The sequence below is a fragment of the Heliconius melpomene genome, chromosome 20 (assembly GCF_056956725.1).
Source record: "Heliconius melpomene rosina isolate 202511_hmr_F chromosome 20, ASM5695672v1, whole genome shotgun sequence".
Lineage (NCBI taxonomy): Eukaryota > Metazoa > Arthropoda > Insecta > Lepidoptera > Nymphalidae > Heliconius > Heliconius melpomene.
The window spans coordinates 12,339,589-12,364,788 of NC_140408.1; the positions used below are offsets into that span (position 1 = coordinate 12,339,589).

At 33.6% G+C, this 25,200-nt stretch overlaps 1 protein-coding gene across 5 annotated transcripts in view; it reads right to left on the bottom strand.

The window, feature by feature from the left end:
• Wdr62 (WD repeat domain 62) overlaps positions 1 to 25,200 on the bottom strand; it is a 72,027-nt gene that overhangs the window by 43,858 nt on the left and 2,969 nt on the right. Inside the window, exon 1 of one of the 5 annotated variants that reach the window (XM_085204038.1) lies at positions 24,307 to 24,428. The exons of 3 other annotated variants lie outside the window; for them this stretch is intronic. In XM_085204038.1, the coding sequence (XP_085060164.1) occupies positions 24,307 to 24,309 (3 nt within the window). In that variant the 5' untranslated portion in view covers positions 24,310 to 24,428. Of the gene's footprint in view, positions 1 to 5,131; positions 5,337 to 24,306; positions 24,429 to 25,200 lie in introns of those variants that run through there. One more of the 5 variants, XM_085204035.1, reaches the window with a different exon arrangement.

A 25,200-nucleotide genomic window follows, 5' to 3' on the forward strand; every position in this document is an offset into this window, starting at 1 on the left:
AGGTTATATATTTATTAAGTTTACTCAAGCTTTGCACCACATTTTGCCCTCACTCTTAGATGTATTCTATCCTTGGATTGGTTGCCTGGAAGAGATCACTTTTAGTGATAAGGCCGCCTTTGTGCATTTTATGTCTTAAAATTATAATTTTAACTCTTGTAGATGTGCAATAAAGACTTTTTATCTTATCTTATCTTATTATTAACGTGCGCATTAATCTTATTAATTGTAAAGAAAAAATATTTTTATTTATGAACTGAACTACGATGAAGTATCAAAAAAACCTATTCGAACCAGTTATGGAATTCGCAGTATACGTAACTTTGGAAATTCTAAAGTTCTTTCGTTCGTTCTTCTAAATAAGATTCGTTTAATATGAAAATCGAACCAACAACCATCGTGTTTAGGGTCAGACCCTGACCTAATGAGCCTCTACCACCTCTATTATATAATTATTCTTTTTAATTTTGCTATTTCCCTCTACACCACAATAAATTTCATCCACGCCAATTGTTATGGCAACCTTATTTTTATATAATCTTTACATTTAGATAATCATCAAAGCGACTAAAGAAAACTATAAAAACATTATAATAGCATATTTTTACTTATAATTTTAACCATAATTTAGCGTATTAACTATAATAGGCTAGCTTCACGCATATAGCACAGGGTAGAAAGTGGAAACCTAGGTGTTAAGACAAGACGAAACTCAACACCGCACTTAGGCTAAATAAAACAAAAACTAAGATATACCAGTTTTACATTAAAACTTTAACATATTATGTATGTACGTATAATTAAATCTGTTCCTTACAATGTATATTAACGTTGAGTTCACTTCCTTATTTTTTATCCGACTATGCCGAAGAGCGAAAAGGGTTATTACTTAAATTTCCTTTGGAATCTTATGTAAGTACATAAAAAGGGCAGAGATAACTTCGTGTCAAGACACTCTGTAGGTACCTCACGCACAATTTTCGAGACATCGAGTGTTAAAACACGACGATCAAGTGATGAAACTCAACCCCGCTTTTAGTCTTGCTACCAAAGCGAGAAAATTAAAAGCAATTAATTTTGCTAAGTGAGAATCGATCCCACAACCATCGCGTTTACAGTCCAACGTACGTATGCTGCTACGCCAAGACGGCCTCGTAATAATAAAATACTATGGTTAATTCATTTTTTGTAATGAACTACACTAACATCTGCATCTTATTTTCGAGAAGCAACAAAATAAAACGACATTTAACACTTAATCCTTTACAACCATCAGAGACAAAAGTCAAACCAATTTGTCACAATGAGGTCATACGAGTATATATCAGGGCTGGCAAAATTATAATTATTTGAGGCCATCGTGGTTGGCACATCCTCTAAGCGCGACGGTTATGGGTTTGATTCCCACTGAGAGGGCATTAAGGTAAAAGAAAAAAGTAGGAGCAAAAGTAACATTATTTGCCCTGTTAAGGTCTTTTTAATATTTTCATTCCCATTCTGGTAGGCAGAACGCGGCGGTGAGTTCCGCATTTCAACACGCAATGTTACGAGAAGTAAGCAGAAAGTTTGGAACGGACCTTGATATACTACCGAATAAATTGATTTTTCAATAAATTAATATATTCATATACAAAGAATTAAAAAGATTGATTCTTGACTGAAGCAACAAACAAAATTTTATACAAACAACCCTATTAACATATAAAACGACAAATTGATATACATACATTCATTCATACATACATATGAATTCTAACAAATTGTCGAGTGTGGGTGTACCGTGAATAACAGTTGATTCAAAGTAAATAACTTCATCATTATTTTTATTATTGAGAAATCTGTCTTTTCCGTCTCTACTACATATACATACAAAGAGGCGGTGGGCGTGATTTTCATATTGTTTAAATCGGACTAAATTATCATATCGTAAAATAACATTAAAAATTCCGTCAAGTGAGAGTCGAACTTGCCCACTGAGTGTTCCGTACCAATTTCATAATACTACAATTGTAGGTCTACGGGAACTACAATTTATAATAGTTGACAGACTTAAATTTGCGGAAGGACGGACAGATGGAAAGACCGACAGACAACAAAATGATTCTATAAGGCTTGTTAAGAAAAAAAAGAATTTTCCTAATCAGGTCACATAAAATCAATAAATCTGTTTACATAAACAGAATCTTGGCAGCTCTCCGCTTAGACGCAAGACATAGTATGGGTGAGTGGCGTAACATGCGTATAGAGTATAGACGAAAGAAACTATAGGTAATAGTTAATATCATAAAGTGAAAACATACAAGTTAATAGCTTTAAAGTTTAAAAGAACTATTAAATATATTGGTTTACGAGATTATCATTTCTCCAATGAGAGTATAATCTACTTAGACGTTACTTTAAGGCTTAAACTTTCATATATTATGAACACATACTACTTATATTAATAAGAAAAAAAGAAAACAGCGATGGGGCTGTCGAGGCGCAGAGCCGGGCGATACGTGTAAATGCGAGGGTTGTAGATTTGATTCCCACTCATCAGAATGAAATATTTAATATTTTCATTTCTCCGCTTCGGTAACATGTCAAAACTCGGCGTTGTGTTTCACCGCTCAACACACAATAGCTCCAGAATTCGGCGGAGTCCCCCCAATGGGGATCGAACCCACTACTGACGCGTTTACAGCCGGACACTGTTTCACGAAGCGGCTTCAACAAAATGTTATCACTTTCCAATTATTTTTGGATCACATATTCGATTAATCAGAGAAAAATTGTCGACACGTCCTTGCGGATAATTCAAACATGTTTGTCACATCTTAAGCCAATATTAGGGTTGCCTATGATATGCAGCTATTAATATTACTTGTATTTTTTTTACTTTTTTTGCATACACGACATGAATTTGTATGTTAGACGGTTGTAGGTTCTATTCCACTCGGTACAAACTTAATATTTTTACAATCATTAATTTTCTGCATTAGTTGGACATAGTACGACGTTCGACATGTATTAAAACTCAATATCAGATAAACGACCGACGAAATAGCCTATTTTGATTTTGATAAAACAACGCTAAAAACACCCATAATTTTCTATAATAAAACTAAAAACGATCACGTGCATCCCGTCGACACTTATATTATTACATAAATCGCATAGCATTCCATCGCGTCGTAACAAAGTTTATTCACCTAGCTGCAGAGTAGGCTAGGGCACCCGCGCATAACGAGAGTTAAGTTACAATAGTGGCGGCTAGATTTGGATGGGTGACCGTTCGTCTCGAGTGCTCGAAAAGTTTACGTGAACTTACAAAAAAGCTTACAATGTTTTTTTTTCTTATTACGCTGTATCCCACGCCATAGGTAGCAAGGGTAATGACAGAGGGAACCTAATCTTAAGAAACTCTATTCCCCACCGGTCAATTTCCGAGACAATCTGTGTAGAGTGGCAGAACTGAATGTCGCACTTTGTCTTGGTGACAGAGGGAGGAAATCAAAATACTTCCCAATGGAAACGCTTAGCTGCCACAAGCTTAGAATAACCATGCTATTTTATAAAATTCCTTTGAGAGATCATTGTTTTGCGTGTAATATAGATATTCAATGTAAATTGTCTTAAATAAAATAATAAACGACAGTAAAAGTACATTAGTAAAAAAATAAGAAAAACAAAAAGAACAGCCTACATGTATAATGAAAAATTCCGTGCCCTTCAATCATTACTTTTTCGGCCAATTGAAATGGAGAGGCCATTTCAGTTAACCCCATCTGCTTTCCATAAACATCATACTCCGCGCACCTAACAAGACCGAGAAATCGGATACATTTTTTTTTAAAAAAACAACACTTTATCTCGAATGGAAATCGAACCCATACTCACGGCGTACTGTCACATACTTTACAATTAAGCCACAACCACTCTAAAAAACTAACATAACTCAAGTAAAATACCCTGCACATGTAAACAAGTATGTCAGTAAGTACGTGCTTAATCGGTGCTTGCGCAAGTAATCATTTACAATTGTATACGCCATAACACATTGCTAGCGACACTGGGGCAGCGTAGTTTAGACGCGCGGTGGTTATAGATTCGAATTACACAAAGGGAAGCAAAGGGACAGTAAATTGTAAACGCGATGGTTCTTGGTACAATCCGAAATTAATGATCTTTTTAACATGGGGTTAATATCCATCTGTCATAATGCACCTTATATGACTCGGACGGAGAGCAGAGTGTTTTAACACTAGTTTATTTCTGCCTTCCCTGTTATACTATACGCGGGATAAAAAGGAAAGCAAAAATGGTCAAATAAAGTACTATGCGTGGTCTCACACTGAAAATAGCTTCTTTATTTCAGAGCAAAGAGAAGAAACGAGTACTTTCATTAAATTCACACAGTTTACCTCGCCTAGTATAGTATATGCATCAAATAGAAATAATATATTTAAATACAAAAAAAATATAAATTGAATTAAATTGTTCCACAAAGTCCATAACGTATACATTGACGTTACAATGTTCCTAAACAATAATACCACAAGTGTTTACAAAATTCCTCATTGTGCAACAAAATATCGCACGTTTTATTTTATAGCTTCACGCTGTATCCCGCACTTAGCACGGCAGATGAAACCCAGTGCTCCTTTGAAATATTCCGCTGCCCACTCGCCGCCCAATTTTCCAGACATAACGTATTGAATGGTGAAACCTAACGCAGCGGTTTTACTTTGTTCTTAACCCGAATGTGAATCGAACTCACAACTGTCGTGTTTACAGTCAGACGTTGTGTCGTTGTGCCGCGACGGTCTCTCTCATTGTATAGTAAAAAAGTTGTATTTTTTGTAACGTAGTTATTTCACAACAAATATACTTCTTTCAATTCCTGATATTATTAAATACTTTTTTTGCTTCACGCATCATTTTAGCTTCATTAATGTCTAAAACGTACGTCTAGTCAAAATACAACATACAGTTTCCACCACTCGACATATCTTCTTTCTATACTATACACCATAAAGTAATGAAAATATATAAAGAAAAACAATTAATTTCAAAGGCGATATAGATAGGCACTACATAAAACAAAGCAATGAAAATCATTATTTAAAAGTTCTAAAAACAAAAAACTTACCTCGTACGCCGGTGTATGTAGACTGTCCTTAATAACGGGCGCACTGTTCCTCGGCCCAATGAACGCCATTTTAACATTTTACATATAGTGTTGTATCACTAGCTCTATTTGTGTGTCACTAATTTTATCACTACACTACACTAACACTACACTATTACACTAGAGTAATGTAAGGTAATGTTTAACCATTTGGATTTTAAATGGATTTAGAACTGGAAATTCAATTTATGTGATGTATTTTTAATGGTGTTATAAATATGAGAGTTTGTAGGTTATATAACGTTAAAATGAGTGATCTATTAAAGATAAAATTGAGGGACCGTCGCGTTTCCAGTCGGACGCTCTGTCGTTGCACCACGACGGCTTCAAACAGTTTATAATGTACTACCAGAACTCTCACTCACGGCTTCGCCCGCTTTAACCATTAAACTATTATTTTCTCATTTGAATTACTTTCGAATTATGTATAACTAGAAACACTATCATTTTAATGACAACATCCATATGGTACAATTTTCAATATATATTGAAAACTGAACTTTCAGCCAACTTAAAATACACTTATTTTGTAGCAATATTGTTGCACGCAATATTTTAGATTAAAATAAAACTAACACTTAATGTTAAGGGTAATCTGTCAGAATTAAATAGTGAAAACGGCATTTAAATCGGTTAAGCCAATTCTGAGATTAGCATGCACAAAAGCATAAACCGTCAAACAGACAAAAAAAATAAAATATATCTTAACTTGGAAGTCCTACGATATAAATATAGATTAAAAATTATTTACGTAAAATAAAAGAAAAAAAATTTAAAAAAAAACCACCTCACAAAATAAAAAAATAACGTTACACACCACTAACCGAACCTAACAGTGGTAGGTACCACCACCATTCACCACGGTGTCGCGTGCGACCCACTGACGAAATATCGGCCGACAGATACGTTAATGAAACGGTACGTCTCAATGAATTCATTTTCACGCTCATTCATTCGATTTTTAACTGTAATATTCAAATGGTTTTTTTTTTTGCGATTGCGAGAAGAATGTAAAGGGAACCTAGTAGTAAGTAACCCCGTATATTAGTAATATTATTACTAATTCTGGAGACATTGTGTACCTAGATCGATATCGATCGATCGATAGATGTAAACTCTCAATATAACATTTTTATTATATTTTTATCATCACACAACAGAACAAAATATATACAACGGAAAATGAGTGTTTTACACTAGGCTTTTTCGGTTCAGTTTTGCAGGATGTGCAGAAAAAAGTAATTTGTAAAACGGTTAAATAAACAATAATTCAAATACAATCATAGCCCACAGTGGGTGCCGAATGCACACCCATCACGTTTACTTCCCGTTATTTTGTAAAACCCAATTAAATTATACATACCTACCTAGATGTTTACACAAAAACACTAGAATATACCTATATCTATAAACAAAAAAACTATAACATCCTACTACAAAAACTATACATCTTTGTCAAGGACAGAGGAAATTAACACTTTTGACTATTATTAGATACTAGCGGACACGTGGATATGTCTAGATTAGATAGAACGAAATATCAACTGAAGTATATATATTAGTCAAATATTAATTGCGGCCAGTTATGGCGAAGGCTAGGCGTGCGACAGTTAACAAGACAGGTTGTGGGTTCGATTCTTTTTGCTACGGTAGAGCAAATTTAGTTTTAAGACACTCCGTTCCATATTCTCCACTTATAGTTCTATCAAGGAAACATTGCTTGTTGAGTGAACAACATTGCGTAGTGTTTAGGCCCACTGTTTTCTTGCTATATGGGTTTGAAACAAAAAAAATCCTTGTACTGGCGCAACGCCGGGGGGCAATCATAGATCGAGAAAGCGTTTCAATTAAGCTGGTTTCTCGGGTGAAAGTCGGTAAAGGGTGTCCGTAGTACCTTGTATGGCTTTAGTATCGTTATGATAGTTACTGGATTATTATTATTATTATTGATTTTAAACGCCTAAAGGGCTTACGTATTTACTATCGAGTAGGTACTAGACGAGAGTATATATTCGTATACAGTACAATCACGGGCTTTGAAGTCGTGGACTCTGTTCTTAATGGAATTTTGTAAATTTATAAGTAATTTACTAAAGATACAGCTTATTTTAAATAATTAAAATACGATATCTAGATAAAAATTGTAAGGTAAGTAATTCATTAAGTTATCACCCGACTGTGCATTTCAAAGGAGGGTAATATATTTACCAGTCTATGTACATATGTTTATTTCTTTGTAGCATTGAAACGACATCGTTTTAAAAAAAAAAATTAAATATTCTTTATTCAAATAGGCAATTATTATAAGCACTTTTGAATCGTCGAATGAACATATGAACAAAAAGCTATCACCGGTTCGGAAGACAGTTGCTGACTGCTGAGAAGAGCCGGCAAGAAACTCTACAGTTGCTCTTTTCAAAATCTATGGTATATTTTACTATTACATTAGCTGGCAGCTATCCTGCATTACATTCAATAGACATTAATTCCATACATGCTTATCCTCTAAATATTCTTGAACAGTGTAATACGCTTTATTTGTTAAAATTTTTTTTACAGATATTTTAAACCTATTTTACCTTTGCGAGTATCACTAAAGACATGTCAACTATCAAAATTTACCAGAGCGACTATATTTGTTCCTTAATACCTATAAACAAAACAAAGATTTCAGCTCCTTACAATTTCTACGCTTTTAGCTACACTCGAAACCTAAACTACCCACGATTGAACTTTCACGATTGATTTTCAGTATAATAGCTCTTGTTTCTGTAGGAATAAGGGTGTTTCGATCAAAAATATGTGAGGTCGCAATATAGGCGCAACAACAATCGTACGGGGTCAAGTGCTTTAAAGGTTTCCAGAGTGTGGGAACTTGTGAATGGTCAGTGTGGATACATTATGTGTAGATAAAGAATTTTTTCTTAGTTTTACGCAAATTATCCCGCATATAGCAGGATAGGCAGAGGGAATCTAGTGATAAGACTCATCATTCTCCGTCTTCTATCTATTTTCTATCTATTATCAAGTTACTAGAGTGAAGAAATGAAAATAACTAATTTCTACGAGAGGGATTCGAACGCACAATCGTTGCGTTTACAGCCAATCGCAATGCCACTGTGCTACGAGTTACAACGGCCTCAGTGTACAGATATTTCTCGTATTAGCGTAGCTAGATTATCTTGGCTATAAAGTGCTTTATCTACCAGTGTGCCAGCATACCCGCGAGAGGGGACCGAACCCACAACCATCGCGTCTACAGACAGACACAACTGTGCCACTATGGACCCAACATTATTATATTACATAAAAATATTAATTATAACCTATATAGCATTCAAATATATATAATACCAACTGCAGTTGTACTGCAGTTGGACTGACGTAAGTATAAATAAATATAAATAAAAACTATTGAGATTAAAAATCTTTTCATTTCATTTAGAACTGCTTAGTTTGAAATGGAGCAGGTGCTTTTAGTTTGGGGGAAAACTTATTCTTTATAAACATGTACGGGTTTAGCTTTGAAAGAGTTTAATTTAACCTAAATTAAAGTATGTTTACGTTAACTATGGAATACAAACTAAAAGTACCTACTTTTTTCACCTCCACGCTGTATCCTGCATATGGTAGGGTAGGCAAATGGAACCTAGTGTTAATAAGAGACTCCGTTCCTCACTTTCTGTGAAATTTTCGAGGCATGCCGTGTTGAGTGGCGGAACTCAACGACACGCGATTGCCTTGGTATACCAGTGCGAAAAAATGAAAATATTAACAAATAATAAGTAATGTGGAAATTGAACTCATAATCGATAATAAGTAAATATAATAAAACTACCGCTGTCTGTACATATGAATAAAAGTTTTAGACTACGTAAATTACATTCTCGATTTCCGCTACTTTACACTTAGCCTCTAAATGGAAAATAAATACAAACAACTACATAATATAACAATAATTCACATTAATATATGCCAATAATCACTCTATCAATCATTCAATAAATAAATCGTGCAAGTATGGCATCCGTCACGGCTGACTTGGTCGAGAATCAAACCCACTCTCACAATTATGTAGCGAGATACTATCACGGATTGGAATTTAAATATCGATAATAGCACTTGTTTTTACTCTTTAATTCTCTTATTCTTTAATTCTTTTTAATTCATTAGTTTTTTATATTATTTCATAGAATAGAAGTTAATAACGTGCAGTACAGTAGTACATAATGACACATCGTAACTTTTTAATTTCTTAGAATTAATCAAATTAGCTTTAGGTATGAAAGAAAGCGAAGAAATAAAATATTAATAAATAATAATTATTTCCCCTGTGGGTATTGAACCCAGAACCACTACGTTTACAGTCACATGTTTGTGCCTCCGCGCTACTACGGCCGCAACACTATATTTCAATTATTAAATATATTCAAACAAATACAATGCAGAGAAAAAAATCACTATTCCATCCAATACCCAAATTTCCATCGCCAGGCAGAAAATTAACATACATATATAACTGTCTCACCAACTACATTATACTAAGTACTAATGGACAATCATTAAGCAATATCTTAGTATTTAACATTAGAATAGTGAGTACGTCACGATCGAAGCCGGTCACGAGTTCGAATCCCGCCAAACCTCCGATGAACCATATTGATTAGAGAATGTATGTGGACATTTAAGACGACTTGTGTTTAGTATATTACAGACTACAGTATGAAATGTGGCTACAAGTATGTGTATTTATTTCAATCACTAATTCGAGGGGACGAATAGGTAACGCACAAGGAACCCACCTCAAAAGTTTTGAATTTTTCAGTCGATTTCAATTGGAACCAGTAGAATTCCTGAAATTATTGTATTAAACCAAATAAACTCTTCAGCTCTTTTACTTATATTCCAATATTATACAGAAATAGCTTGTTTGAACGCTCTAATTACAGGAACTATGGGTTCGAATCGGTTACATCACCCTAATCCTTACTATGCCACTGTACCTTCAAAGTTACTTAGAACCTGTCACACATCAACCAACTCTTGGCTGCTGGGGGGTAACCATAAGTAAAAGCATGTTTCAAATATACGGATATAGGTAGTGTCATCTCGAAACGGTGAATGATCTTGGGCGCGTGCAGGAAGCTGCATCTCACAATAACAGTGTACGGCGTGCACGGTGTGCAGTGAAGGTGCATGTCAAACAACTTTCCGATCGCTCGATTTCCTCTTGTACGCGGAAATGATACATTCTTCATATAATGTGATATGGGGAAATATTATAAATAAAAATGTTGTTTATTGAGGCTTGTTATCTCTATAATACGAATTAATTTTCAGATTAATCAAAGTTCAAATATTAAATCAAAGTAAAAAAAAAAGTGCCTAAATAGAGATTGTGAAAATAAAAAATGATAAAAAAATATAGATTCACTCTGTAACCCTGTGAAGAGTAGCGGAACTTAAAGTCGCACCTAATTTCTATATTCGCTAAAAAATTATACTTAATTAGTTTCGTTTAGTTAGAATTGAACACAGATTATCTATATACATAAAAATCATCCGGTATTGTCGGCCAGACTCGACTAGAAAGTTGAAATTTAGCATAAAGTAGGTTAGGATGTGTAGGGGAACACTAAGAGAGGATCTCTAGAAATTCCTATAGGAACGACAAAAAAATTAACTTTCGATTTTTTTTGCAAACAAAATTGCGGGCGAACATTCATTTTAAAAGAAAAGAGAAACTTATCAATAAATAATTATTTAATACCAAAATTAGTTTAGCAATCGAAACTATTAGCAAAATAGAACTCATCCCCATATGGTGATGAGTTCATAGTCAATTAGTCACACTTAAACCAATTCTACACTAAATGGAGAACCTTACCTGTTAAGGTAATTAACGAAGACTTAGACATGATTTTACCTTTAGACAACATACAACATCCATTCGTCGGATTCTTTTAAATAACAAGTAATTTAATCAAAGTGGAACACGGTGGTAGTTGCACAGTGTCAATTAAGGTAATTCATCGTAATTAGTAGGTTCAAATACGGGTTTCTCGGTGGTTTACTTGGGCAATGTTTATTGCATTTTAAGTTTAAAAAAAAGATAATCTAGTTAAAGATGATTCTGTCATTTGTTTTTTGCCTACATGTAAATATTTTTATTATATGCTGGTTCTTCTCAGGTCTGAGGCGTTTTTTAATGAACTGGTGGTAAATTATTTAAACATGTATCATAATAAAAAAAATCGCGTATGCATAGCAGGGTAGGCAGAGGAAACCTAAGTTTAGACACTCCTTTCCCACACACAAACAATTTTTCGACTTGAGCCGCGGAACTCAACACCGCGCTTTTCCAATACAAAAAAGACCTAATAAAACCGTAATTTTCCACTAACACAAAACATATCTAATACAAAGTTCAACTTTCTTGTGCAATTTGCTACAGAGTAGGAACGCAGACATTAAAATATAAAAACACGTGAATGCAATCGATCGAAAGTGCTCTCGATGGCAAACTGGAATTAAAAGTATAGCAATTAATAGAAAATAAAAGTGAAATTATTATCAAAGCAAATTATATAATTGAGTGTTACTGTACATGTTAATTGAGTACAAGTCAAGGCTATAATTGTTTAATTCAAATTTGTTACTTTTAATAATCTTTTACCTGGAAGTATAACAAGTAAACAGGTATATAATACTAGCTCCCACTTGCGGCTTCGCCCGTTGCACTGTTGTGTTCAAATTTAAATAATTGATAGTTATGGCACTCTAAGTGTAGGAGATAGCTCTGACCTCAGGAATCCCTGTTTTGAATTCCACAAAAATATTTTTGTATTATAGATTCGATGTCACCTATACTGTACTTAAATGTGTCAAAGGAGACGAAGCCGCAGGTAAAATTAATAGACTATAATATAAAGCCAATACTTTCCAAACAAAAAAGATGCGCATACGCCGGGTTTTTCTACTAGAATATGGAAGTACCTGGTAAGTACGAGTATATTTAAAGTTAACTTTCATTCGCTACCTCTAATTACAGGACACCACTAGTCTTTCTTTACCGAGAACGAGTTAGCACTTTGCTTGTCGTTAATGGTTTTTGCCATCATATTATTAATGATATAAAATTACTATTCACCTAATTTCGCCGGAATGAGGCTAATGATTATCACATAGCTACATTCATATATTATATTCCTTTAGATACATAAAAATATTTATATCGATCTTTATTCATATGAAGACAGAAGACAGAAGTGATCTAGTGTTAAGGCACTGTCATCCCCGTGAACCGTCCAATATTCGAGACATTGCGTCATAAGAAGCGAAACCTAACGCTACGCTTTATGTTGCCAAAGCGATGAAAATAATTCATCCTTTCGTATACAAATCGAACCCAACCGACCGATGAACGGCGTTTATATTCACGTTGTCCTACCCCACGGCACCCTATCCAAAATCCTGTTATTGAAAAATACTCATACATTTTCACAACTAATCTCACAACTTAAATCATATCTGTCCTCAAAAAGCTTAGCTTTTAATTAATAAATAACCACAAAATAAAAAAAACACAGACACAAAAAGGCGACCGGAAGGGCTGTAAGCACCGGATACGTCGGTGCTGTCCATATTCGCGACAATCCCTTACTTGGGTGCAACTTGAAATGGTAACTTAACGTGGACTAAGTAATTAAGTGATTTAATAGTCAACCATAGACTTTAACGAACAGCATTAAATTATTTTTTTTTTTCTAAATACAGTAGGGTGGGGGAATCCAATGTAAATCCAATGGCACAAGCTCACGATTATAAATTATTTATTAATTCCCTCTGCCTACCCTGCCATAAGCGGGATATAACGTGAAGCTAAAAAAGAAAACTATTTGAAACATTGTAAACAGTATTGTATTATTCACATACCTAGCACATCAACACACAGGTGAAGCCGAGAAAGTCGTTTTAAAAGTGAAATGCAATCGATTATGCGTGTTTATTGTACGAAGACGGGAGAAATGTTCTCATCGATGCGTTAGAAATACAATAATTAGTTTGTAAGTAATATTAACCAATGAATAACAGATTTTAATTAAGCGATATGAAAAAACTTGAGTTATTTTTGATTGGGATAATAAATTAAAATTGTAGTATACCTAAACAAATAATGATTTTGTTTATATAATATTATAGTCGAATATTGATGATAGATTTTCTTACATTTTGAAAACTAAAAAAATAAATAATAATAAAATAATTAAAAAACAACAATTTTATTTTAAAAATATATATAAGACATCACGTTATTTAAACTAAGTGGCGGGCAATTTTAGAAGCAATCACACGGCCTGTTGAGCGTAGAAATGTCAACGAGATCTACCCTTCGGTATTACATTTTAAATATTTATTTATACGTCCTTATAAATAAACCTTAAACTATTGGATCTAACATGTATTGAAAGGCTAAAAAAATATAAATAATCCCGTGGAATTCGAACTCACTACCTTATTTGTAGCGTGAAACATAACTCTTTGTTTTCAATTCCTCATTCTGATAAGGGTGCAAAGAACGATATCGCCCAATTGTTGTAAGTCTTGAAGTTAGCTGTAAATTAGGATTTTTCTTACTTTCGATCAATTTCTTGCGCAAAAGTTCTAAAAACCTATCTCCAGGGCGGCCAAGACTCGTAGACCGCACTGTATGTATAACACATACAATTTTCAACCCTTGCCCGACCCCAGCACATCTCCCCTACGGCTAGGGCTATTAATTAGATGTCGAGTTAGGGATATACCTACTAGTAGTTAGAGTTCCCATACACTGTAATGAATAGCTTCGCTTTTGCTTTGTGTAGATTTTAGGACATTGTGTGCTATATATACGATGCTTTTGTGTATATATAAACTCTAAGGTTTTGATTTTGAATCTATATAAAGATTAATTTTATTATAGCGGTAAATGAAAAGATGTATAATTTTATTTTTTCTTTTCAAAGGAATGTATAAACACTAAGAAAATATATTTGCTTATTATTTACAATATATGGGAATATAGTGTTAAGACATTCCGTTGTCCACTAGTCAATTTTCGAGTCATTGTCATATGTTGAGTGGCGGAATTCTACCTCATTTTTTTACGTCCTCATACGAGAACCAAAATATATTTAATTTTCAAAATATAGAGGCCACAGTGACATAGTTGTGACAGTGTCTTATACTATAAACGCAAGGTTTGCGAGTTCCATTTCCAATAACTTAATTACATTTGCCCAATCTGGAAGGCGCGGCGCTGAGTTCCGCCGCTGAAGTGGAAACGGAGTGTTTAATCACTGCTTAATGCGTAAAAAACAACTCAAGGCGCTGTGTATATAAAAATATTCAAAAACATTAACTAGATTATTTCACCAAGGTCATGCCATACGTTGGCTCCCATTCATACTTGATTGAGCTCGAAATGAATAGCGGTTTCATTATAGCGTAGGTATAAAGCATTTGGTTTTGTTGAAATTTTCTCTTATAACAATACGATTGTGTTATAATATGTGATGGAGCCTACTTTTGATATTCAGATTGCATGAGATAATTATATTTTGTATCTGTAGTAGTTGCTACATATGTAGCAGGGTAGTGGTAGGGGAACCTAGTGTTCTCATTAAGTTTCCTCCCAATTTTCGAGAGATTGACTGGCGAAATTAAACGCCGCCCTTTATCTTGTTAGCAGGACAAGAAAGGAAATAATTCACCCAATCCTTTAGTATCAATCTTCAATTTAGCATTTTAACTAAGTGAGATACAAAAACTAATTACGTATACAATTTGTACGACACGATTATAATATAATCCTTGGCCTATAGCCGGTGTTTGCGTTGTATTGTCGCGCTTGTGGAGCTAAATTTGTCACAGTTTTCAAAGAATCGCGAATAGATATTTAACGAGTACATTGTGTATGTGTATTTTTTGTAAACATATCAATATTCCTATCCTTTCTAAAATACTATTTGTTGTATGTAACTTGGTTTGTATGGAATTTAAGATGTATAACCTAATCCTTTTACAGAAGTCGAATAATAAAGGAAAATTTGTTTTTTCTCGTTCTTGTCGAATTTAGAAAAATCCTTTCCCCATGGTCAAATTATAAATAACAATTAAAGCTAAGCTTCAATGACCATTAAAAAGCAACTGAAATTCCCTCAAAATTTCAACTAGGTACAATAAAAGCCATAAGTAAAATATATTCCAAGCAAAATTTAATACAAAACTTAACCAATACAATTTCATATTGTCATAGTCGTATGCAAACAAGTAGTTAAAGAGTTAAGACGCACTTGTCTAATGGCCCCCGGAGATCTAGTTTGCGTACCTGTTCCAAGACAAGGCCCCAAGGGCAGGTTTGTAGTAAATACCTACTCTTAGTACTGTTCAATTCCAGTTATAATTTTAGTACCATTTAGTCGTATTAGGAATTTTAAATAATATATATTTACTATTTCCTTTATTAAGTACTTTTTTAGGTTCATAGTATATCACCGCGTTTTGCATCATTACCAGAGCAAGGAAATGAAAATATCAGAAATTTCATTCCCCCTGTTGGCAATCGATCAATTTATACGATCAGCAATTCTTGCTATTCGTTATATTATTTGTATATATGTACATAGTACTAGTTACTAATTAACGAAAGATTTTTTATGCTTTTTTGCCGAAGAAACCACCAGCTAAACACACTGTCAATTTGAAACAAACCAGTAGGTACTTCTCATCATATACATCTTCACTCGAGTTACATCATCTTATAGTCAGTTATGCAACTATAGATCTTTTTACCCACTTTACAGTCTACCCGAGTAAACGTATACATTAACGTGTTAATTTTTACGCAATTTTCGTTGAAGCGTTTAATACTCTTTTTTCATTTGAATAAGTTCTTCAATGCTCGATAGAAACAATAAATTTATGTTTCTATTTATATTATTCAATATTTATTATGTAGTTTTTGGGGACAAATTAAATCGAACCCATAACCGTTGCGTTTAAAGTCAGATCTTATCCCACTGCATCTCGAAGGCCTCAACTATTTTGACATACACATCAGACATTACAAAAATTAAAAATGTAACAATAAAATTGTAAATCAATACAAAACAATCAATAACAAAACCAAAATAAAAGCAAATTTGCCAATACTATTCGAACTTGCTACCCATATAAAAAGACAACCTTAGTCGTAAAGCTAATTTTGAATTCTTTCGTAAAAACAACGTTACTTCTATAAAATTAAAGTTTTTATTCCTTTGCACTTGCATAACCTACGCACGTTATTAAGATACCTTTGATAGAACATCAACAATAACCAAAAACGTACAGCAAGGTCGTTCCATCTTATTTGCGCAGAATGGATCAATTTTGAGGTCAGACGTACTGCAGGGGCAGAACAGGTTGTGGGTTCGATACCAACTCGAGGAAATGAAATACAATCATTTCTACTCTCTGATGTCGAGGCAAAACGCGGCGTCGATTTCTGCCACTCAACACAAAACACCTCCGGAATTCAGCGGAAAGTGGGGAGCTGAGTGTCTTAACACTAGGCTCTCTATCTTTCCTGCTCCGTGCTGGATACACCGTGAGGCTTATTAAAGAAAAAAGCAAACTTGATTTATCACTGCCCATTTCCCCATAGGCGAGAAATTGGAAAACGGACTATGCTAACACAAGGACTAGATTATCCCTCTCTACTTTGCTATAAGCGGGATACAGTCTAAAAATATAAATCTATATATATAAAATCGAAAGGTCACTCACTCATCACGAAATCTCAGAAACTACATGTGCTAGGAATCTCAAATTTTGCATAGGAGTTACTTATAGGGCGTAGGTGCTCGCTAAGACGGGAATTTGCAATATTCGACTTCTAAGGGGTTGTTTTTGGGGTCGAAAGTTAGTTCACGCGGGTGAAACCGCGAGCGGGCCGCTTGTATTTAATATATTCAACCACCACCGCCGAACGTACATTATGTTATCGTAACAGCTATTAAGTGTTACGGCTCTCTTTTTGTTCGCAGCATATTTTTTGTTAGTGTTACTTAATTCTAATTAGAATACAAAATTATACAATTATGTATGCATATTGCGCATATTTTCTATACTTGTGTCGTGTGTCATGTTTGTTATCTTTACATCACCTTATGTATTTAATAATTGGTTAAATAGTTGCCGCGCGATGTCTCTGCTGTTGGTGGAAAGCGAGGACCAAAATGTCTTAAGATTAAAATATCTTAAGACTAGCTTCTCTGTAAATAGCTTATATATACTTATTTTAATTTTATCCTCCAATTTCAAATTAAAATCATATCGAATTACTTTTCATTACTTTATCGCGTTTAATTTAATATAAAAATAATAAAAAAACACAGAAAATAATTTAAAAACTCCGAATTTTTAAAATAGTCAGTAATTTGTGGCAAAGAAAAATCTAATATTAGCAAATCTAACAGATACATAATAATTATATCAATAAAATAAGAAAGTGCTTAACACTTTTTTTCTTTTACACACACTCCGTTCTAAATACTTCACACACTAATTTGAAAGGGGGAACGAGACTTATTCATACTGTCTTCTTACTGGATCGTGGAAAATTAAAATATGTAATTCGTTTCCTTGAATGGGAATCAAGTCCACGGCCGTCGTGATTACCCACTGCGCCGTAACATACTTTTTTATTAAAAAATAAGAAATTAATGAATCCAGCCAGGATTTATTACAGGCATCAAGAAGCTGTTAATCTTAGTGTTAGTCAAAATACATGTCAGATCTTAAAATACATTTAAAGGTATAGAAGTTATTTGGAGTGGAAACGTTGTAAGAAAGCGTAGCTAAAAAAATAGGGCAAGAACTGTCCTCATAACAAAAAATCACGGCGTGCGACTAAGCTGACTTAAACGCGACAGGTTGTGGGTTCGAATCCCACTCGAGATTCCCCTCCCAGTTGATTTCCCCTGCTATGTCTGGGGGACTGTATTATTTGGGGGAAACCACAGAATTGAGCAAGTAACGACCTTGGAGACGTCCTCAAGTCTAGCATAACTCCGTCTTCGGTTTACGGTCTGACGGTTTCGCGTTGCGTGAATGTGGACTACTTTTGACACGACAGCTATGTTATATAAATGTGTTGTATGTCTGTCTGTGTATATTAATAATTAGTAAAGGTTTTTTTAAGTACATTTACGCTGTTATGGTGCAGTGACACAATGTCTGACTATAAACGCGACGTTTGTGGGTTCGATTTCCACGATTATATTTAATTTACTTTCGTTTTCGCTCTGTTAGATGTAGCGTGCACAACGTTGTGCTTCGTCACTCAACACGCCACGTCTCGAAAATGCTACTTAAAGTGGGAAATAGTGTTTTAACACTAAGTTCCCTCAGCGTGCCCTGCGATATGCGGGAAAAAAAACAAAACTGTTTAAGTACAATATAACGATTTACGAAAAAAGGCGTGAAGCTGTATTACTTTACAAGTACATTGCTCCATAATACAATTGAAAACCTATAATGACCATGAAAAACTTAAACGTAATATACATTTAATGATGTCTATTTCTTTCGCGATTTAATTTTAAATAATAAAATTAAAAACAAAAAGAAACACTATCGCCACTATCACTTTCATTAAATTTGTTCTATTCTACTAGATAGCTGCCAGTTCAAGCTTGCTATTGGAATCAATATCGTAAATAATTAAAAACATAAGCCATAGTTTAATATAATAAAAATCATAATTTTAATCCTAAAAAGAAGTTTTAACACAAACAAATAAGTTATATACACTCTGGCTTTAAAAATATTAACAAAAAACGCAAAAGCTATTCCTTTATAAAAATGGATAAAGATCTTGACATGTCTATAGTCTATAGAATCCAGGCCATACAAAATGTTGTAATCGTGTAAAAAGCGGTTGTAATTTGAAAGTAACTTACTAATAATTTCTATACTCCAGTTGTAACTTTAATAACTATATTTAGTAATATGTAATTGCTTATAAGTAATTATAGACCCACAAAAATGCATTAGCATTTAGGACCTATCCGGTTAGGATGATACTGGACTGATGGTATTCTATCCTCCATATAGCAGTATAGGCGGAGGAGTTTAGTGGTAAAAATCTCCGTATATCACGTTTCCCTCAATTTTTAATTTGTGGAACTCAACGCCGTGCCTTGTAGGCCAAAAGGCAGTTTAAAGTTTTGTTTAGAGGGACACTAAAATTCGGCACATATCCACACAAAAACAATCGAGATAACAACATTATTAACGCCCCCATATAGAAATTACCAGCTTCCACAAATAGGAGTGATCTAACCGCTCGCCACTTGTCACAATTTGCTTCACTGCGCTTATATACGACGTTTCCTGCTATTTTGTGAAGAAGATTTTCTTTATTACTTCACACATCTCCGCTATATAGAAGAATAGTAAGAGACAACTACGCAAGAAAACGATTAGACCGCCAAAAGTGGCCCATCGTTCTCAACTCTACAAGAAGCCTATTTGGTTCCCGAAGCTGGGGTATCCTGGAGTATCTTCTCGCCCTAGACCTCGTATAGTGGCGGTCGAGGAGGAGCACCGTGAGGTTTTAGTGAATTTTATGGAAGGCCTACATCATTTGGGCAGCGCAAAAGATTAAAAAAGATTTCTTCAAGATAGGTGAAGCTGAAGAAAAAATACTCAAGAAACCTTTTATTGGAAGGTAGCCAATAGCCAAGGCGACATTAAAATTAAAATATACGTTAATTAATTAAGCTTTGCAAGCACATTCAAATCGTCTTATTAACATAAAAATGTCAGTAATGTCAGTCCGACCGGAAGTTCACCGGCTCGAGACATGTATATTTAAGTAATTATATATTTGTTTCATGAAAGTGAAAATATTCATTGGTTTAAAACATTTCTCTGAGATATCTGTACCTGTCTCACATATAGCAGGGAAGGCAGAGGGAAGTCTAGTATAAGTATTTTCAGAAATATCTAGAGGAACGAGGAAAAAACTAATTTTACGTTTTATAATTAACCCAAACTGCAAATTTTGAGCAGCTACTTGAGTCTTACAAAGGCAGTCGCGGAATAAAGTTTTGAGTATTTTATATATATGTAAAGTTGAATGTGGAACAAATAGTGATGTCACATTCAATTTAATAATATATTAAACTTGTTTTAGAGCTAAAGTCTAGAACTAAATCGATAATTTCAATTTCCATCACGTACAAGTAAGGTTGTGATAATATCTTAGTTTCCTAGATATCGATTAAACTACAGGTGTTTATTTAAACATCTCTGTGTATCATCTTTAAAGAAAAGAGATACAAGTATGATTTATTCATGGATTATAAATTAAATTTGAAAATATATATGTTCGTTCGTTCCCCGCTTTTCTCCCGTATTCAAAAAGTTGTTAGTCCTAAAATCCGACCTTAAGTGAGAATCGAACACACTACTATAGTGATTACAGTAAGCCACATCGATAGACCCATAATTATATGAGATTACATAATTTCATATATTTAATCTTCTGTCAAGTCCATAATATATATATGTACATAGGTATACAGACAAACAGTATAAATTAACTATACTGCGCATTGAGAATGTGATGTCATCTTGCAAATTGATGACTGCCTTAGATATTTCTGTGTAACTTAAACTTAAAAATTAATATACTAGAAGATTTTATTCTAGGATATGAACCTGTATACCTTAGAAACTATCTAATAGTATCATTTTTAAAATACTATAATAATTCATTTAAGTTTTTATAAATTTCTAGTATTGTGACGAAAATGAAGGAAATACGGAATTTCACGTTTTATAGTTCACGTAAACAAAGTTAAAACGGCTACTGGTTTCATATTCCTTTAATTTTTTTATTATTCTCGCTTCACGCTGTATCCTGCTATAGCAACGTAAGCGCAGAACAAGACACTCTGTTCCCCACTTGGTTACACTAAGAAAATAAAAATTACATCAATATGCAAATAAAGGACAAACATACAAATAAATCCATAAGAAACACTATCGATGTATTCACAGAGCGCCTTCATTAGCTTCCGTACAAACAAACACATATCGGTCTATATACGGAGGAAGTCTAGGACTCATTAATACTCTGCAAGTGGCAAACTCTATAATAGGCATTGTGATTCTATAGGTTTTCCTGCATTTTTTTGCCTTTTCAGGTAAAAATTGGTTGCCTAAGCATATGTTATTACAAATAAGATATCTTAAAGATTCTAAAATCTTTAACATTCTATCTACAAAAATAGATATTATAGCTGACGAGTTTGTCGGGTTTAACGCACTTATGACGGGAACTGCTGGTCCGAATTTAAAAATATTTTTTGTGTTAGATTGTCCATTTTTAGGGAGGCTATGAGTAATATTACATCGCGTTAATCGTTTCGATGTAAACCGGTGTAACAGCAATCATAGTTAGCGTAGGTACTTAGATTATTAAAAATTCTGAATTATTTTCATGTCCTAAATAGTCCTAATATCCTAAATTCCTTTAACATTTAATTAGACTCATAAATAAAGAAGCGATATTAATATAACATAACGTATTTAGATCGGCAAGGTTGCTATAAAACAACAAAATTAGCTGAAATTTTAGTTTTAAATGTATGGGTATTGTCAGATTGGGATTAATAACTGAACAATTGTGCAGTTCAAGCGGGCGAAGCCGCGGTCAGGTCGATAGTAATAAATCATTAAGTATGCTGTAAGTCATAACTTTTTATTATTGATATAATAATTGTTCTTAATCCCAAGAACTGGCTATCAATTATTAATATAATAAATTCAATAAATTATACCTACTATATTAAAATCAATAAGTGCGCAAATTAATACACATAATATATTATGCTCGTGAGGACATTCCTAACGTAGTGGGCTTAATGGCTTTGTAGGCAGGAGATTTGGCGTCCTTAAGGTCGATAAATAAATAATGAAATATATTTACATAATAAATAATATGATTAGAGGTATCTTTGTTTCATATTATTATATTAAGTGAAGAACGGAGTGTCTTAACACTAGGTTCCCTCTGCCTTCCCTGCTGATGCGGGATAAAGCATGATGCTACTTACTTTTATAAATTTAAAATCGAACAAGTTTCACAATTACATGTAAATGAAACATAGGTACCAACGTTACGTACAGCAAAAACAATTAACATTACAGATTATGTCGCGGCTTCTTCGAGTGTACAATATTTGCCTTCGTTATCTCATATTTGCGCTGACTAGTTTTAGTGTGTTTAAATCTTAAGAGAAAATAGTTACAAATACATTATGTAGGTTAAACGAAGTCAATGATATATTATATTATATTATAAACCCGTTTTCCACCGCGAAAGAGAAATGGGCGGGTAAAGTTTAGGTGGAACGGGGACTCCTTTTTAATAAAATAGGTTTACATTTCCACCAACAAAGTCTTTTGTATTTTGTAATTACTTGGCTCCGCTTCCTAGAACTGAGTGAATTCATTTCACCTCTTACCACCCGACTATTTATTGGTGAAAATATAAGCATGCAGCTTCTTCTTGCGAGTTCGACGTAGCCCTTAATGGGCTCGCTCCGCTCGCGGTGGATTTTTTTTCCGCAAAACAGCAAAAGGAAAAAATTGTGTGTCGAGTGAAGGAGCTCACAATTAATTTACGCTACCTTTTTCTTTATAAAAAATAAGGCTTTGTTTCAATTTTAAATCTATGACATCAATATTCTTTTATATCCTCGAGTGGGAATCGAATCCACAATCATCACGTTTACAGTCAAACGCTTGTGCCACTGCACAACGACGGCTTCAAATTCTGTATAAAATCAACATAATATGTACGAACATACCTACAAAACCACGTATCTATTACATAAACAAAGTTTATTTACCAAAATGGTTTAGTTTTAGAGAATATTAGATAGAATATACGACGGTAGTTGTTACTTTGTAACTGAACAACGAGCAAACAAATATTGTGATTAAAGTAACTCGACATATGTTTTAGAATAATTTAAAAAAAAAAAATTCTTTTTTCCGTTTCCATTATATTTTAATACATTATTCATATCACTTTTAATAATGTTTTCCAAAAAATGAGACCAGAAAAACAATAAACAAGAATAGACACAAACATAGAGATTACGTAAAATTTGACCCTACCAACCATTATTGTACAATTAGGCACTCAACTGAGTTATGATAGCATTAACTGGACCGTTTATTTTGAAAGTGGTGTAAGTCCATTTTTGAGAAAAATGAGTTATCACGTAATTCATGCTTAATTTAATGTAATTTTTTTATATATAACTAGTCCGTGTTTAATTTCTCAAAAAAAACCCATGCTTTGAACAACTTAAAATCGGTCGGTAAATGAAATTGCGTAATCATCGACATACTAACCTTTAATTTTCTCGAAACAAAAGAAAATGGACTTACACCACTCTCAAAATAAACGGTCCAACTGACTAAATTGCACAAATTATCACACACATTGAGGCCGCCGTGGCGCAGCGGCACCAGTGTCTGACTGTACACGCGACGGTTGTTGGTTTGATTCCCACTCGGGGAATGAATTTGTTTTGAATGAATGATTCTTTGCTTTGGTTACGAAAAAAAGCGCGGCGTTGGGTCCCGCTACTCAAATCGCAATGTCTCGAAAATATAGGGTTTTATATAGGGAATTAAGTATAATAAGAATAACTAAGTTCCCTCTGTCTACAAATAGAACCTGTTACCATCAGTATACCAGAAATCAAACTGATACACAATAGCTAAAACTAACTAATAAATACACAAATTATCACACATTTAAGTAAGAACATTATCATATCAACATTAACCTGAACGACATTTAAGCGATAACAATAATGCTTATATAAATTAAAACTCATTTTCTCGATCTTAATACAGCCCAAATAACTCTCATATTATAACACGTATGTAACTATATATTAAAGCAGTAACAAACTAGAAAAAAAAATACAAAAAAGTGCTATACTAAACTAATCACATGCTATAACCAAACTAAGTTTTAGCCAAAAACAAAAAACTAGGGAAAAAAAGTAGAAAAAATTCACCATTTTCCGAAATTTCCACTACAATTTGTTTACAAAATCCTTTCTACATATAAAAACTTCTGGATAAACACTGTAACACACAAACAAACACACAAAAAACACAAGACTACTCTCAGATAAGAGAATTCAACGTGTATATCGCGCGACGGGAGGAGCTGTACTGACTTCACACAGACGGTACTAGTGGGAGTTCACTTAGAACAACCATTTAGAAATGGCATCTTATTGATATTAGTTATTTAGTTTACTTAGTTAGAGGGAACCTAGTGTTAAGACACTCCAACCCCTATTACATATATTAGTTTATTTAATTATTTTAATACTTTTATAATAAATAAGTCTTTTATTGTAGTTGAATGAAGGTTTATATGGTTTAATTTTAAGGATGTTTTCTTTTTCAATGGTTTCTCCCTTTTTACCGTAAGCTCGAGAGATACAATTGCAAATTAAAAATAATATTAGAATTACATTAACCGAGTATAACACGTAAAAAGTTGTTAACAATTAATTTAATTTGTTACATAAATTACATGGAAAATACGTGGCTGTAAGTTTGTAAATGTATAATAAAAGTTGGGTAATAAAAAAATACTAGAATAATACATAATTATAGCCCAAATTCAATGGCCAATATGGCCCTGATAAAACTTCTTTTTACATACTAGTATAAAACTATTCCGTAACTGAGTGACTGACAGATAACACAGACGTAACTACTGTAACCGGAGTGTTGGGGAGCACTAAGAGAAGAAGGTTTCCCATTTTACGTATTAAAGAGGAGAACAGCGTCTTGACACTAAGTTGCCTGTGCCTACCCTGATGTGCGTGAAGCAGATTTTTAAAAGCATTAATGTCCACGAATGGGGGGATATAAAAAATCAATTAAGAATGAAA